General features: G+C 42.2%; 2 protein-coding genes across 2 annotated transcripts in view; one reads left to right on the forward strand and one right to left on the reverse strand.

Annotated features, from left to right (window-relative positions):
• Positions 1–1,728: 1,728 nt before the first annotated feature.
• cisd2 (CDGSH iron sulfur domain 2) lies at positions 1,729–9,372 on the forward strand. The gene is made up of 3 exons (XM_084154952.1): positions 1,729–2,009; positions 7,487–7,701; positions 8,201–9,372. Exons 1-3 carry the CDS (start codon positions 1,907–1,909, stop codon positions 8,288–8,290), a joined length of 408 nt encoding a protein of 135 aa, XP_084011078.1. The 5' UTR covers positions 1,729–1,906; the 3' UTR covers positions 8,291–9,372.
• Positions 9,373–12,398: 3,026 nt separating this feature from the next.
• The window catches only part of LOC311112199 (sodium/hydrogen exchanger 9B2), a 30,227-nt gene continuing 25,950 nt past the window's right edge, over positions 12,399–16,675 (reverse strand). Inside the window, exons 10-13 of the mRNA XM_084155224.1 lie at positions 14,883–14,991; positions 14,564–14,700; positions 13,921–14,104; positions 12,399–13,188 (exon numbers count right to left, since the gene is read on the reverse strand). Of these exons, the coding sequence (XP_084011350.1) occupies positions 13,130–13,188; positions 13,921–14,104; positions 14,564–14,700; positions 14,883–14,991 (489 nt within the window). The 3' untranslated portion in view covers positions 12,399–13,129. The remainder of the gene's footprint in view (positions 13,189–13,920; positions 14,105–14,563; positions 14,701–14,882; positions 14,992–16,675) is intronic.

Raw genomic sequence — 16,675 nt, forward strand, 5'->3', positions numbered from 1 at the left:
GGACGTACTGCCAAATTCTCTAAAACGATGTTGTCTTATGGTAGTGAAATGAACATTCAATTCTTTGGCAACAGCTCTGGTGGACATTCCTGCAGTCAGCATGCCAATTGCACGCTCCCTCAAAATTTGAGACATCTGTGACATTGTGTTGTATGACAAAACTGCACATTTTACAGTGGCCTTTTATTGTCCCTAGGTCACAAGGTGCACCTGTGCAATGATCATGCTCTTCAATCAGCTTATTGATATGCCACACTTGTCAGGAGGATGGATTATCTTGGCAAAGGAGAAATGCTCACTAACAGGGATGTATACACATTTGAGAAATAAGCTTTTTGTGCGTATGGAAAGTTTCTGATAACTTTTATTTCACCTCATGAAACATGGGACCAACTCTTTACATGTTGCGTTTATATTTTTGTTTAGTATATTTGGATTCATAAGGAAATAAATTCAACTGGAAATGGAAAGTACAACGTTATAACCTCCCGAGTGGCGCAGTGGTCGTAGCCGGCCGTGACCGGGAGACCCATGGGGCGGCGCACAATTGGCCCAGCGTCGGGTAGGGGAGGGAATGGCCGGCAGGGATGTAGCTCAATTGGTAGAGCATGGTGTTTGCAACGCCAGGGTTGTGGTTTCGATTCCCACGGGGGACCGGAATGAAAAAAATAATAATGTATGCATTCACTAACTGTAAGTCGCTCTGGATAAGAGTGTCTGCTAAATGACTAAAATTTAAATGTAATTCAGGGTGTTATTATGCCAAAGGTAAGCCTATCTTTATGCCCAGTGATTTTTGCATATTTATAAAAGAGGATACAGGGGTCTGTCTTAATCAATTGCTTTTCCTCTGTGGATTTCCTCTGTGGATCTGTGGATTGTCTTAACCAATTGCTTTTCTTCTGTGCATTTTAATGGTCCTTCCATTCATCAGGAGTGAGGTGAAATAACTTGACAGGCATAAGCAAATTCCCTGAACGCATCATCATCCACGTTGATTTCACCTCTCCTGTGTTTTCAGATTAGTGCAGATTGCAGACAAGCCATTCTGTACTATGGAGAAAGAAAAACCCATCTTTTAAATTTAAATAATTTCAGATTATTAACTATGTCTGAGACATAATTTGAGATTATGAACAATGCCTGAGACATAGATATATGATTTATGTAGCCCCTAAACTTTTAAGTGGATCCCATTTGTAGCCAACTACCCACATCACACACTCACTCACACAGATAGAGAGAGAGAGAGAGAGAGAGAGAGAGAGAGAGAGAGAGAGAGAGAGAGAGAGAGAGAGAGAGAGAGAGAGAGAGAGAGAGAGAGAGAGAGAGAGTGACTAGATGACTATGCAAATAGATACATCCCAGCCTATTGGATTTCCTCTTGAAGTTCTACTCAAACTTTTAAGTATTATTATATGGGTGAAATTATGAGTAAACAAACATTTACACGTTTGCTTAGGAAGGATGAATGAATGAATGAAGCCAATGCACAAATAAATAAATAACAAATAGAATGCAATACAATAGCATACAATAGAATGGAATACAATGTATTTTTTCCCAGAAAACATCGGTAGGCTACTTTGTCATACAAACATCACATAGGCCTATGTATCAAACAAGGTTCATGAAAATAGCTAGTTTCTCTTTATCCGATCCATTATAAACTGTCCAATCAGATTACACCAACTCTGCCAACGTTCATTGGCTACATGTTTTAGCGTCATCTTCCGCAATTGCGTCTATTCACCAACACATCTACGCGTCTTCTCTATTTATTTCTATTGCACGGACAATTTGTACGCACCGGTCAAGACTTGAGCTTCAAATATAGCGTAATGACGCAAACGGACCTCAGGAAATATCCAGCTCAAACTAAAACCTGCCTATAGTTTCATTCAAGATGGTTTTAGAAACTATTTCAAGGATCATAAAAATCCAGCTTCCAGCCTACCTCAAAAAGCTCCCCCTTCCGGAGACGATCGGAGGATTTGCGAGGTTAACAGGTAAATGGTTACAATGTTGCAATGGTGAAAACAGGAAAGACAGAATAGCTTATCCCCATGCATGCACGCCTACAATACTAGCCACAGTAGTTTGATAGTTTTAATGCGGTTTTTCCAAGTTTCTTATAGATTGTTTTCTGTGTGGCTGTTAAAGTGCTCATCCACTTCATATTGAATAAAGTTCCTTACTTGGCTCAGGTCAAGATGATTGAACATTGTAGGGTAGCTTAACAGTGCACTACTTTGAGAAGTGTTATTGTATTGTTACAATGTATCAGACTCGGAGAGTGGAAACATTGTATCAAGTGTACTGTACCGTAGGTGTAGCCAAACAAGTGTTTCGTTTGTATATAGCACATTTCCTCTCTTGGCTATTGAAGGGAACTAAACCATGTTATTCCATGCATGTGAAACATTAGGCTACAACAAAATAGATTAAAATCCAGGTTGAGGCTGCTTATACTTTGATATACAGGCTACAGTGATGCGTGTTTTACATACTCCTGTGTGCATCAGCAACAAACTCCAAGTTCAATTGATGGAGTTCATTGCTTGACATGAACAAAGTATATGCTATTAGCAGTGATGATTCTTTCTCTCATTGCAGGCCAGCACATTGAGACCAGTCAGTCAATAAAGCAAAAATAAAACCAACTATAGGCCTATTGGCGCTCTAAATGTTTATAAGGCAATAATAACACTTGATGAGAAGCTGCTTCAAGTAAACTGTTACCAACCAGTCACATGTAGGCTAATAAGACTCGATGGATGGCTTTATAAAAGTTCCTTATGAAACTGCTGCTGATATAATTTGGTGTCATTAAACAGTGCATCTTCAAACCTTTTATTTTATTTTTTATTTCACCTTTATTTAACCAGGTAAGCCAGTTGAGAACAAGTTCTCATTTACAACTGCGACCTGGCCAAGATAGAGCAAAGCAGTGCGATTAAAAACAACAACACAGAGTTACATATGGGGTAAAAAAAACATAAGGTCATAAAATACAACAGAAAATATATATACAGTGTGTGCAAATGTAGCAAGTTATGGAGGTAAGGCAATAAATAGGCTATAGTGCAAAATAATTACAATTAGTATTAACACTGGAATGCTAGATGTGCAAGAGATTATGTGCAAATAGAGATACTGGGGTGCAAAAGAGCAAAATAAATAACAATATAGGGATGAGGTAGTTGGGTGGGCTAATTTCAGATGGGCTGTGTACATGTGCAGTGATCGGTAAGGTGCTCTGACAACTGATGCTTAAAGTTAGTGAGGGAGATAAGAGTCTCCAGCTTCAGAGATTTTTGCAATTCGTTCCAGTCATTGGCAGCAGAGAAGGAGGTGTTGGCTTTGGGAATGACCAGTGAGATATACCTGCTGGAGCGCAGACTACGGGTGGGTGCTGCTATGGTGACCAATGAGCTAAGATAAGGCGGGGATTTGCCTAGCAGTCATTTATAGATGGCCTGGAGCCAGTGGGTTTGACGACGAACATGTAGTGAGGGCCAGCCAACAAGAGCGTACAGGTCACAGTGGTGGGTAGTGTATGGGGCTTTGGAGACAAAACGGATGGCACTGTGATAGACTACATCCAATTTGCTGAGTAGAGTGTTGGAGGCTATTTTGTAAATGACATCGCCGAAGTCAAGGATCGGTAGGATAGTCAGTTTTACGAAAGCATGTTTGGCAGCATGAGTGAAGGAGGCTTTGTTGCGAAATAGGAAGCTGATTCTAGATTTAACTTTGGATTGGAGATTCTTAATGTGAGTCTGGAAGGAGAGTTTACAGTCTAACCAGACACCTAGGTATTTGTAGTTGTCCACATACTCTAGGTCAGACCCGTCGAGAGTGGTGATTCTAGTCGGGTGGGCGGGTGCCAGCAGCGTTCGATTGAAGAGCATGCATTTAGTTTTACTAGTGTTTAAGAGCAGTTGGAGGCTACTGAAGGAGTGTTGTATGGCATTGAAGCTCGTTTGGAGGTTTGTTAACACAGTGTCCAATGAAGGGCCAGATGTATACAAAATGGTGTCGTCTGCGTAGAGGTGGATCTGAGAGTCACCAGCAGCAAGAGCGACATCATTGATATACACGGAGAAAAGAGTCGGCCCAAGAATTGAACCCTGTGGCACCCCCATAGAGACTGCCATAGGTCCAGACAACAGGCCCTCCGATTTCACACATTGAACTCTATCTGAGAAGTAGTTGGTGAACCAGGCGAGGCAGTCATTTGAGAAACCAAGGCTATTTAGTCTGCCAATAAGAATGCGGTGGTTGACAGAGTCGAAAGCCTTGGCCAGGTCGATGAAGACGGCTGCACAGTACTGTCTATTATCGATCGCGGTTATAATATCGTTTAGGACCTTGAGCGTGGCTGAAGTGCACCCATGACCAGCTCGGAAACCGGATTGCATAGCGGAGAAGGTACGGTGGGATTCGAAATGGTTGGTGATCTGTTTGTTAACTTGGCTTTCAAATACTTTCGAAAGGCAGGGCAGGATGGATATTGGTCTGTAGCAGTTTGGATCTAGAGTGTCACCCCCTTTGAAGAGGGGGATGACCGCGGCAGCTTTCCAATCTCTGGGGATCTCAGACGTTACGAAAGAGAGGTTGAACAGGCTAGTAATAGGGGTTGCGACAATTTCTGCGGCTAGTTTTAGAAAGAAAGGGTCCAGATTGTCTAGCCCAGCTGATTTGTAGGGGTCCAGATTTTGCAGCTCTTTCAGAACATCAGCTGTCTGAATTTGTGTGAAGGAGAAGCGGGGGGGGGCATGGGCAAGTTGCAGCGGAGGGTGCAGAGTTGGTGGCCGGGGTAGTGGTAGCCAGGTGGAAAGCATGGCCAGCCGTAGCAAAATGCTTGTTGAAATTCTCGATTATTGTGGATTTATCGGTGGTGATAGTGTTTCCTAGCCTCAGTGCAGTGGGCAGCTGGGAGGAAGTGCTCTTATTCTCCATGGACTTTACAGTGTCCCAAAACTTTTTGGAGTTAGTGCTACAGGATGCAAATTTCTGTTTGAAAAAGTTAGCCTTTGCTTTCCTGACTGCTTGTGTATATTGGTTCCTAACTTCCCTGAAAAGTTGCATATCGCGGGGGCTATTTGATGCTAATGCAGTACGCCACAGGATGTTTTTGTGCTGGTCAAGGGCAGTCAAGTCTGAGGAGAACCAGGGGCTATATCTGTTCTTAGTTCTGTATTTTTTGAATGGGGCATGTTTATTTAAGATTGAGAGGAAATTACTTTTAAAGAACAACCAGGCATCCTCTACTGACGGAATGAGATCTATATCCATCCAGGATACCTGGGCCAGGTCAATTAGGAAGGCCTGCTCGCTAAAGTGTTTTAGGGAGCGTTTGACAGTGATGAGGGGTGGTCGTTTGACCGCGGACCCGTTACGGACGCAGGCAATAAGGCAGTGATCGCTGAGATCCTGGTTGAAGACAGCGGAGGTGTATTTAGAGGGTAAGTTAGTCAGGATGATATCTATGAGGGTACCCATGTTTACGGATTTAGGGTTGTACCTGGTAGGTTCGTTGATAATTTGTGTAATACTTTCCTTTGCCTTAGCCTCAAAACACTAAATACACTCTCATAGTATTCCCATAGAGCAGTGTAAATCTAGGACTGCATGCTTACTCAATGGAGAACAGATTCCTCTCAAACTACACCTGAACGAGGCTCACACACTAGCCTTTCTGAGTAGTTGTGAGAGGAAAAGGGTCTGACGACAGTAGCTGTCATTGCACAACATTGGAAAAGTTATGCCTTGAATTTAAGTACTATGACAAATCCAATGTAAATATTGGCTTTACATGAGCTTTGACAACTTGAAGAAACGCTTATGCTTGACCTTTGGGATGAACGCTGAATGCATGACTATGGAAAGTGTCAGATTTGGGACCTAAAAATAGCCCTAAAATAGTGGCTGGGGTTCTGAGTTGGGTCTTCATAGCAGATATTCTTGAGTGTGGAGATGACATGCCCTTTGCTAAGGAAAGCAGCAGACCTGGGTTCAAGTACCTGGGTTGAGTGTTTTTCCTATTCTGTCTGGATTGCCAGATGGGATGGGTTTTCAGTTTTGGGACTATTATATTTGTCCATTAAGCCAGGCAAGCTCAATCGAGCACAGAGTACAATATTTGAAATGAATTCAAATAGGATTTGAACCCAGGTCTAGAAAGTGGTGGTGGAAAATTATGGTTTCTCCCATTGCCCTGAGGTGCTCCATACTGAGGATCATTGACATTGTAAACATTGATTTAATAAGTCTTCGGTAGCAAATCTATAGGAGATGCATGAACATGAAGCGACTGGAATAATTGGCATGGCACTGGAAGCTCAATTATTGTTAATTTCATTGCCGTTCGGTGTAGCTTTGAAGTTATAACTTGCCTGCAGTCAGTAGCATAAGTACTGAGGTTTTTCCACCCCTATATTACATTTGTCTTTTTAATTTTTTCACTGTCAGGAAAATATGGGAGTCAAGTGAAATGTCCCTGCAGGAATCTAAAGACACTATGGCTGCGTTTAGACAGTCAAAAGACCAATTAGTGGAAAAAAGATCAGAATTGGATGCCTGTGTAAACGATGCCTCCACACAGGGAAATACATTCTAGCAGCTTCAAATATGTGCGCGTCATTAAATTGTTTTGCTCTTTTGTCCGGATTTGATGGTGTTTTTACATTTGCCTTTTGAAGTCGAGATAAATCGTATAATGAGATTAACATTCTCCCATTAGGCACCCTTCTTTTTAATCAAAAGGCTTTTAATTTAATTGCCATGAGATTCAAAACACAGCCCTCAGCTGTCATAGTCAATGGTATAATCCATGGTCATTGGGGTGCACAGTGATCAGGTTTCCAGACAGTTGTATTCTGCTAAATGGAGACAGCCTATAGAGCCCCACAGTGGAGGTGTCATAATACCCATCAAACCTAGCGGTCAAACAAGGAAATGGTTCCAATCGTTTTTCCACCATTCATTTTTCCCATAGGGAATTTTAGAACACTTAAAATAAGGGCTGTGTTTCGTGTGGGCTTACCCTGGCGCGACGTTTTGATAGCCATGTAAACCTCTCTCGAACAAGGTGACTTTCATCAATATATTCCGCTGTATTTACTCTGATTCGAAAATGCTAATTAGCATCAAAGTAGACATCATGCAAGACTACAAATCCCTGCAAGCTTCTGCACGTCATTTCTAGCCTACACCGTTGCTAACAGGTATTGTGTCAATTTAAAAATTGCACAAGACAGTTCACAGAATTGTCAATTGAAAGAAATGTAGCTAACATTAGATAGTTAATCCAGTGGCATGTAGCATCGGACACTGATACAGAACATCCCACCGGAATGTTATGGGAACCTCAGGGGTGGAACAATTGAGGAGATCCAACATCACTGTGTGTGTGTGTGTCTGTTTTACCTGTGCCTGCCTGTGTGTGTGTGCCTGATTTGTGTGTGTGTTTTCTTCCCAGTCTCTGAGTGGCTCCGGTTGCTGCCTCTCCTGGGAATCTTGGCCCTGCTGGGCTACCTCACCATCCGGCCCTTCCTGCCCAAGAAGAAGAAGCAGAAGGACAGCCTGATCAACCTGAAGATCCAGAAGGAGAACCCCAAAGTGGTCAACGAGATCGACATTGAGGACTTGAAGAGCACAAACGTCTGCTACTGCCGCTGCTGGCGCTCCAAAACGGTAAATTGGACTAGAGGGAGAGTTGGATGTTTATTGCTAACACTACACCTTCCTAGTAATTTCAGGGCCCATATTCACAAAGTCTCTCAGTAGGAGTGCTTAGGATCAATATTGCCTGATAGATCATAATGAATAAGATTATATGGACAGGGGGAACCTAATCTTAGATCTCATTCCTACTCTGAGACACTTGTTGAATACAGGCCCTGATCAGCCTGGGATAGTGGTTGGCTTGAGATTGGTTTTAGATCATGTTAGATGCAAAGACATAGCTATAGCAAGTGATCTTCTAACCTTTGTGAAAATGTTATGCAGAATTGTTAGCAATTTATGCAGATGTCAGCAGTTTCTTTGTCCATTCTCACAGTCTTTTGAGGCCAAGGGGAAGCATATGACTGTTAATAAACTGCCAACTATGCGGGGGGCTCAAGTTATCCTATCTATAAGCAATGCCTCGTACTGTACGTATCAGCTAATATTAAGTTGTTTCCTGTTGCAGTTCCCTGTTTGTGACAAATCACACATAAAGCACAACGAGTTGACTGGAGACAACGTGGGGCCTCTCATACTCAAGAAGAAGATACTATAATCCATCTTTAACGCTGTGAGGGAGCCGACATCTTTACTCCCTTCTTCTCTAACGGTCTTTAGTTCTTTTTAAAAATGTGTTTTTGTCTGTATTTTAGGGCATGGCCTTTTGCACTCTGCCAAATTGTCTTACATTTGTTTTGGTAAAAAAAATATGAAATGGCGCATACTTTGCTTTTGGTAGTGATATGCTGCAGAAATGTTGGTGGCGAGTTAACTCCTCAAAGATTTTACCATCAACACTTTTGTGAATCTTATTTATTTCAACTTGCCAATAATGGGCAATAACTGAGATAGTTTGAAAGGCTATACCACGGAGTAGTGTAAAACCTATCACCACTCCCTCTTATTGTCTCCTTCAGAAAACATTTTGTATAGTGGCCATTTTCCAGTCTGGCTATCTCTCACTTATAGGTCTCATTAAAAAACAAGTTAACCTAAGGCTCCTTGGTAGCGCCGCTCGGTTCCAAACTATTGGGACCACATTGAGGGGAATTTGGACTTGAATCACGATTGCAACTAGGGTAGCAACTTGCTCTTTAGGGTAGTAGTATATTTTGTTAGGTTGAAAGAAAACAACTTTACTTAGCCTTTTCAGTCTCCGAACTGCTGTAAGCTTGAAGTCTTTCACTTGCATACAAACACATTTACAGGATTTGTTTTCTCTGCCATTTCTCTTTGTTCATAACCTTATAAAACATGCCTTAATTCTGTGTTCATACTATATTGTGTGTCCTTGTATTGAAAACTGAAGATCTTAAGACATTTCAGAACATCTTAATTACACAAAACTGCTCCCCTCAAGAAACAATGTTTTTCTACACCAAAATATTTAAGCAATTCCTTTTTTTGCCTTTACAGTATCAAACATGTCAGTTGTCAGATTGACTTTGCATTCAGACTGAATGTGTTGCAAGTACTTCTTAATTCATTCATCAACATGAGATTTGGAGAAGGGATCTGATCCTTTGGTTACTGATCCTTATGTTAAATACCAATTACAGTACATAGATATGTATTTTCATAATGTTTTACTGGGATTTAGGCCGTGGGACTTTTGTAAAATAAAAAAAGTTCACCTGAGTTACTTTGTTTCACAAAATGATTTTTGTCAAATGGCAAGAAGAAAGAAACAGACAGGCCTTGAAGTTTTGGGAACTGATTGGACAACTGATTTACAATCATTTGACACATTATATATTTTCCATGAGTTTGTCTGCACAAAAATGTGTGGTGTTTTCACATTCCAACATATAACCTAAGGACGTCAGCAGCACCAGTTACTATTTGCATCTGCTTTCCATTCCAAAACATTGACACTAGGACCCGACCTGTGCTTTCTGATGGTGATAGGAAAATCTCACCCCTTATAATAAGATATTATCACCACATTAAAGATAAGAACTTTGCTCACCTCTAACACAAAACAAAAACATGACTACTACAATACATGTAGTAACTATATCTACGCTGAGTGTTCAAAACATGAAGGACACCTGCTCTTTCCATGACAGACTGACCAGGTGAATCCAGGTGAAAGCTATGATCCCTTATTGATGTCACTTGTTGAATCCACTTCAATCAGTGTACTGTAGATAAAGGGGAGGAGGCAGATTAAAGAAGGGTTTTTAAGCCTTGAGACATGTGCATTCAGACCCCTTGACTTTTTCCACATTTTGTTACGTTACAGCCTTATTCTAAAATTGGTTAGATAATTTTTTTCCCTCATCAATCTACACACAATACCTCATAATGACAAAGCAAAAACAGTTTTTTGTAAGTTTTTTCCCAGTATTATTCCAAATAAAAACGGAACTATCACATTTACATAAGTATTCAGACCCTTTACTCAGTACTTTGTTGAGGCACCTTTGGCAGCGATTACAACCTAGAGTCTTCTTGGGGATGACGCTACAAGCTTGGCACACCTGTATTTGGGGAGTTTCTCCCATTCTTCTCTGCAGATCCTCTCAAGCCTTGTCAGGTTGGATGAGGAGCTTGTCGCTGCACAGCTATTTTCAGGTCCCTCCAGAGATGTTCGATAGGGTTCAAGTCCAGGCTCTGGCTGGGCCACTAAAGGTCATTCAAAGACTTGTCCCGAAGTCACTCCTGCGTTGTCTTGGCTGTGTGCTTAGGGTAGTTGTCCTGTTGGAAGGTGAACCTTTGCCCCAGTCTGAGGTCCTGAGCACTCTGGAGCAGGTTTTCATCAAGGATCTCGCTGTACTTTGCTCCGTTCATCTTTCCCTCGATCCTGACTAGTCTCCCAGTCCCAGCCGCTGAAAAACATCCTGCAGCATGATGCTGCCACCACCATGCTTCACCGTAGGGATGGTGCCAGGTTTCCTCCAGATGTGACGCTTGGCATTCAGGCCAAAGACTTCAATCTTGGTTTCATCAGACCAGAGAATCTTGTTTCTCATGGTCTGAGAGTTCTTTAGGTGTCTTTTGGCAAACTCTGAGCGGGCTGTCATGTGCCTTTTACTAAGGAGTGGCTTCTGTCTGGCCAATCTACCATAAAGGTCTGATTGATGGAGTGCTGCAGAGATTGTTGTCGTTCTGGAAGGTTCTCCCATCTACACAGAGGAACTCTGCAGCTCTGTCAGAGTGACCACCGGGTTCTTGGTCACCTCCCTGACCAAGGCCCTTCTCCTCCAATTGCTCAGTTTGGCCTGGCGGCCAGCTCTAGGAAGAGTCTTGGTGGTTCCAAACTTCTTCAATTTAAGTATGATGGAGGCCACTATGTTCTTGGGGATTTTCAATGCTGCAAACATTTTTTGGTACCCTTCCCCAGATCTGTGCCTCGACACAATCCTGTCTCAGAGCTCTACGGACTATTCCTTCGACCTCATGGCTTGGTTTTTGCTCTGACATGCATTGTCAACTGTGGGACCTTATATAGACAGGTCTGTGCCTTTCCAAATCATGTCCAATCAATTGAATTTACCACAGGTGGACTCCAATCAAGTTGTAGACACATCTCAAGGATGATCAATGGAAACAGGATGCACCTGAGCTCAATTTTGAGTCTAATAACAAAAGGGTCTGAATATTTATGTAAATAAGGTATGTTTTTAATACATTTGCAAACATTTTTAAAAACCTGTTTTCGCTTTTGTCATTACGGGCTACTGTGTGTAGATTGATGAGGATTTTTTTTTATTTAATCAGTTTTAGAATAAGGCTGTAACATAACAAAATGTGGAAAAGTCAAGGGGTCTGAATACTTTCCCGAATGCACTGTATGTGCCATTCAGAGGGTAAATGGGCAAGACAAAATATTTAAGTGCCTTTGAAAAGGGTATGGCACTAGTTTGTGTCAAGAACTGCAATGCTGATAGATTTTTCATGCTGAACAGTTTCCCCGTGTGTATCAAGAATGGTCCACCACCCAAAGGACATCCAGCCAACTTGACACAACTGTAGGAAGCATTGGAGTCAACATGGGCCATCATCCCTGTGGAACGCTTTCGACACCTTTTAGAGTCCATGCACAGACAAATTGAGGCTGTTCTGAGGGCAAAAGTTAGGGATGCAACTCAATATTAGGAAGGTCTCCTTAATGTTTTCTTACACTGAGTGTCAAAAGACTACCACCTTTGTTAAAGGGCCAGTGCAGACGTTATCTCAATATCAAATCATTTCTGGGTATGAATATGTCATTTCCGGGTATAATATTCTGGTTGAGCTATACAGGACTCTTACATGGTATGATATACTACAAATTACTACTGAAAAACCTAAGGGACTCTTTCAAGAGTCAATACAAATGTAACAAAAAAGTATCTAAATCAACTGCACAATAAATACAGAATAATATTAAGAATAATAAAAACATGATAAAATGAATAGAACAAAAACTGTTTTGGCAGTCTTTTCTTAAACATTGATTTTACAGTATATTGCTCGGAATGTGACTCGATTATCTGAGCCACACTGATTTTGCCTGAAAGACCCGTCTTAAATAGATCTTAGCTAGGGGCCCATATTATTCATGTTTTTTGTGACATAATTTGGTCACATTTAGTGCACACTGCACAACATTATCTGAATATTGCTTAAAATGGAAATGTACAATAAATAAAATCATCTTGCCTTTGTCCTGAGTCTAGCTAGCAACAACTGTCCATCGCTAAATATAATATTTTCTCTGTATCAAACTGCATAACAAACTAGTACAACACTTCTCATAAATACATTACATACACACAGAATACAACATCAGCAGCTGGTAAATAATTGATGCGTAAGGCCTAAGGACAAAAAATAAATGTTGTGAGGGCGTACATACAGTGTATGACAGTATGATAATGAACACACAACATGCCTGATGGTCAATTTCACAATTCTAGTGGCTCTGCTCATAGAACCACTTTTAATGATAGGGTATCATTTTAGTAGTAGCATTACTGAATTTTCAGTCGTTGTATCGTAACATTACAGTATAGTGTAGAATGCTTGGATATAGTGGCTTGTTGGTTGAGTGGCAGGTGTAGCTCCAGTCTGGAAACTACCCTTGGGGGAGATATAAATAAACGCTGCAGGATGTCAAACACACCAAGGACAGATACACGGATAGACAGATGAGAGAGGTGGCAAAGCCCCTCTGAAAACCCCCCTGTCTGAAAGGCAATATCGTGGGTGTCACCTGAGTCTAAAATAGGAACCCTATTCTCTATACTGTACCACACTTTAAAGGGAATATGGTGCATTTTTTACACTAGAATAGGATGCCATTTTAGATGCACGCTTGAAGTGCCCCCATTTCCCTATGATCCATCCATGTAATTTTCTCATTGGTGAAGTGTACTTCCTGGTTCCCGCCACTGAGGTTGGTTTGTTATCAGAGGGTACTCTCGTAGGAGATTGGGGTGTCGGTTATAGTTCCGCTTTGCTCCCGCTCTGCATATCCAAGGAAAAAGGGTAGAAAATAATTATTAAAAAATGTATTTTACCGTGTGTGTGTGTGTGTGTGTGTGTGTGTGCTTGCGTGTGTGCGAGAGCGAGAGAAACTGAAGTGCCTCCATGTGAGTATAAACAAAATAAGACTAGAGGCCAAATGGTTAATATGGAAAATGTCTCAGCGAGTGTAGAGTCTGAGACACAGTGATTGGCAGGTAACACATTTTACCAGGACACACAGTGTAGTCAAATAAAAAATCTCCCTCCAAACCTGAAGAGCAAAAAAAGCCACCATTGTGTGGTGACAGGGCTGAGACGAAACATGATGCAGGAAACAAAAACTACCTGAAGCCACGATACAATTCATTCTCCCATCCACAGCTTCTCTTTATTAGCCTGAGATCCTGGCTGATGCGCTCTGTTTCACCATTGTCAACCATGTTGAAACAAAGCATATCTGTTTGGATTCCAGGCTTTTTCTAATAAAGATAATCTCTGTCATTAAGGGACACTGCTTTTCATAAACACGCTTCCTTCCCAATGCTGTGTGGACAAAGCTATGACAAGCTGTCACTCAAGCAAGTTTAGTAGTAGGTGTGGGGTTTTGTGTGTGTGTTTCTATATTAAAACACTCAGATGGTGAGGCAATCCTTCCTGTTGCTGTGTGTGTGTGCTTCTGTCTTTGCATTTATGCAGACAGTGTGTTTGCACATTCTGTGTGTGCGTACTCACCCCAGGCAGGGTTCTTTGGTTTCTGCAGCAGGCGAGGTCCTGTGAGTCCTATGACAAGGGCCCCTATGGGGGCGGTGAGCAGGATGGAGAGCACGGCTACTGTCAGCACGTCCATGCCATACTTCTCCAGCTCCTTATCCTCCTTGGTGCGGGCCATGTCCAGCGCTGTGGAGCCGATGGCCGCCTGGGGAGAGAAGATCGACACATTGGCCACATGTTACCCACAACATTGTGAGAGCTGGAACACTCACCCGTCATAAACTTAAAATGACACCAACATTGGTAATAATACGACAGATTTTCCCTAACCCCTTCTCCGGCTCACGCAGAGCAGCACCAGACTCTGCAAAAACATTATTTTTACTCACAATACTAATATTGTTACGAGTTTAAGTAAACAGAAAACAAACGTGTTGCATGTGGCGCAATCACTAGTCACAATATTCAAATTATATGGTTATTTTGCTTGTTGAGAAGCCTTTTTGTGAGGCAAATTTCACCCTTAGATAGTCTTTTGTATGCTTATTGGATAGCGAGAGATGGAGAGGAGAGAGAATGCTGAAAGAGCAGTAAGCTGGATTCGAGCCCTGAGGCAGTGGCTTAGACCGCTAGACCACCTTAGTTTCTGTTTACCATTAAGTACCTGTACGGTGGCTTTGGGTAGCCAGGCCAGAGCAATAAAGAGCTTCTCTTTGAAGTTGAAGCCGGCACACAGCACACAGACGAAGGTGAAGAGAACACGCACCAGCAGACCAATGGCCAGACAGCCTATGCCCAGGCCTGGTAGGACAGATAAGTTAAGGGGGGGGGAGTAGAATGACAGAAACACTTTATTCAAGTTACATTTGGAAAACATTTGGAAAACGCCCCTAATAGATGATCTCCAAAGAGCGGGGTATAAATGTATATTATGTGGTGTGTGTTCTTACTGACTGTGTGTTTATGCATGTGTGTGTTCTCACCGACAGTGTTTTTGTCCAGCTCTGAGATTTGGATCTCGGCCCCGATCAGGCCGAACAGCAGTGGCTGGAACACCTCCCAGGCAATACCTACTATGTCCTCCACAGGGACCTGCACACACACCCGCCGAGTCAGACAGACACGTACACACACGCATAAAGTATTCAGACCCCTTCCCTCTAAAATTGATTTAAAAAAATAAAAAAATAATCAATCTACACACAATACCCCATAATGACAAAGCAAAAACTGATTCTTTAGACATTTTTGTACATTTATTAAAAATAAAAATACATTATTTACATTAGTATTCAGACCCATTGTAATGAGACTCTAAATTGAGCTCAGGTGCATCCTGTTTCCATTGATCATCCTTGAGAGTCCACCTGTGGTCAATTCAATTGATTGGACATGATTTGGAAAGGCACACACCTGTCTATATAAGGTCCCACAGTTGACAGTGCATGTCAGAGCAGAAACCAAGCCATGAGGCCGAAGGAATTGTCCATAAAGCTCAAAGACAGGATTGTGTCAAGGCACAGATCTGGGGAAGGGTTCCAAAAAATATCTGCAGCATTGAAGGTCCCCAAGAACACAGTGCCCTCCATCATTGTTAAATGGAAGAAGTTTGGAACCACCAAGACTCTTCCTAGAGCTGGCCGCCCGGCCAAACTGAGCAATCGGGGGAAGTCAGGGAAGTGACCAAGAACCCAATGGTCACTGACAGAGCTCCAGAGTTCCTCTGTAGAGATGGGAGAACCTTCCAGAAGGACAACCATCTCTGCAGCACTCCACAAATCAGGCCTTTATGGTAGAGTGGCCAGACGGACGCCACACCTCAGTAAAAGGCACATGACAGCCCGCTTGGAGTTTGCCAAAAGGCACCCAAAGGACTCTCAGACAATAAGAAACAACATTCTCTGGTCTAATGAAAACAAGACTGAACTCTTTGGCCGGAATGCCAAGCGTCACGTCTGGAGGAAACCTGGCACCATCCCTACGGTGAAGCATGGTGGTGGGGGCATCATGCTGTGGGGATGTTTTTCAGCGGCAGGGACTGGGAGACTAGTCAGGATCGAGGGAAAGATGAACAGAGCAAAGTACAGAGAGATCCTTGATGAAAACCTGCTCCAGAGCGCTCAGGACCTCAGACTGGGGCAAAGGTTCACCTTCCAACAGGACAATGACCCTAAGCACACAGCCAAGACAACGCAGGAGTGGCTTCGGGACAAGTCTCTGAATGTCCTTGAGTGTCTCAGCCAGAGCCCAGACTTGAACCTGATCGAACATCTCTGGAGAGACCTGAAAAAAGCTGTGCAGCAACACTCCCCATCCAACCTGACAGAGCTTGAGAGGATCTGTAGAGAAGAATGGGAGAAACTCCCCAAATACAGGTGTGCCAAGCTTGTAGGGTCATACCCAAGAAGACTCGCAGCTGTAATTGCTGCAAAAGGTGCTTCAACAAAGTACTGAGTAAAGGGACTGAATACTTATTTAAATGTAATATCAGTAAATTTTTTATACATTTGCAAAAATGTCAAAAAACATGTTTTTGCTTTGTCATTATGGGGTATTGTGTGTAGATTGATGAGGGAAAAAAATCTATTTAATCCGTTTTAGAATAAGGCTGTAACGTAACAAAATGTGGAAAAAGTCAAGGGGTCTGAATACTTTCCGAATGCACTGTGCACGCACACACACGGACACCCAAGTGTTACGGTTTCTCAAATTACTGACATTTTCAACATGTTTTCAAAAACAAATTGTGAAAGTAGAGCAAATGGAAGGGTTCGAG

This window comes from Coregonus lavaretus, assembly GCF_964263955.1.
Source record: "Coregonus lavaretus genome assembly, chromosome: 38".
NCBI classification, from domain to species: Eukaryota; Metazoa; Chordata; class Actinopteri; order Salmoniformes; family Salmonidae; genus Coregonus; species Coregonus lavaretus.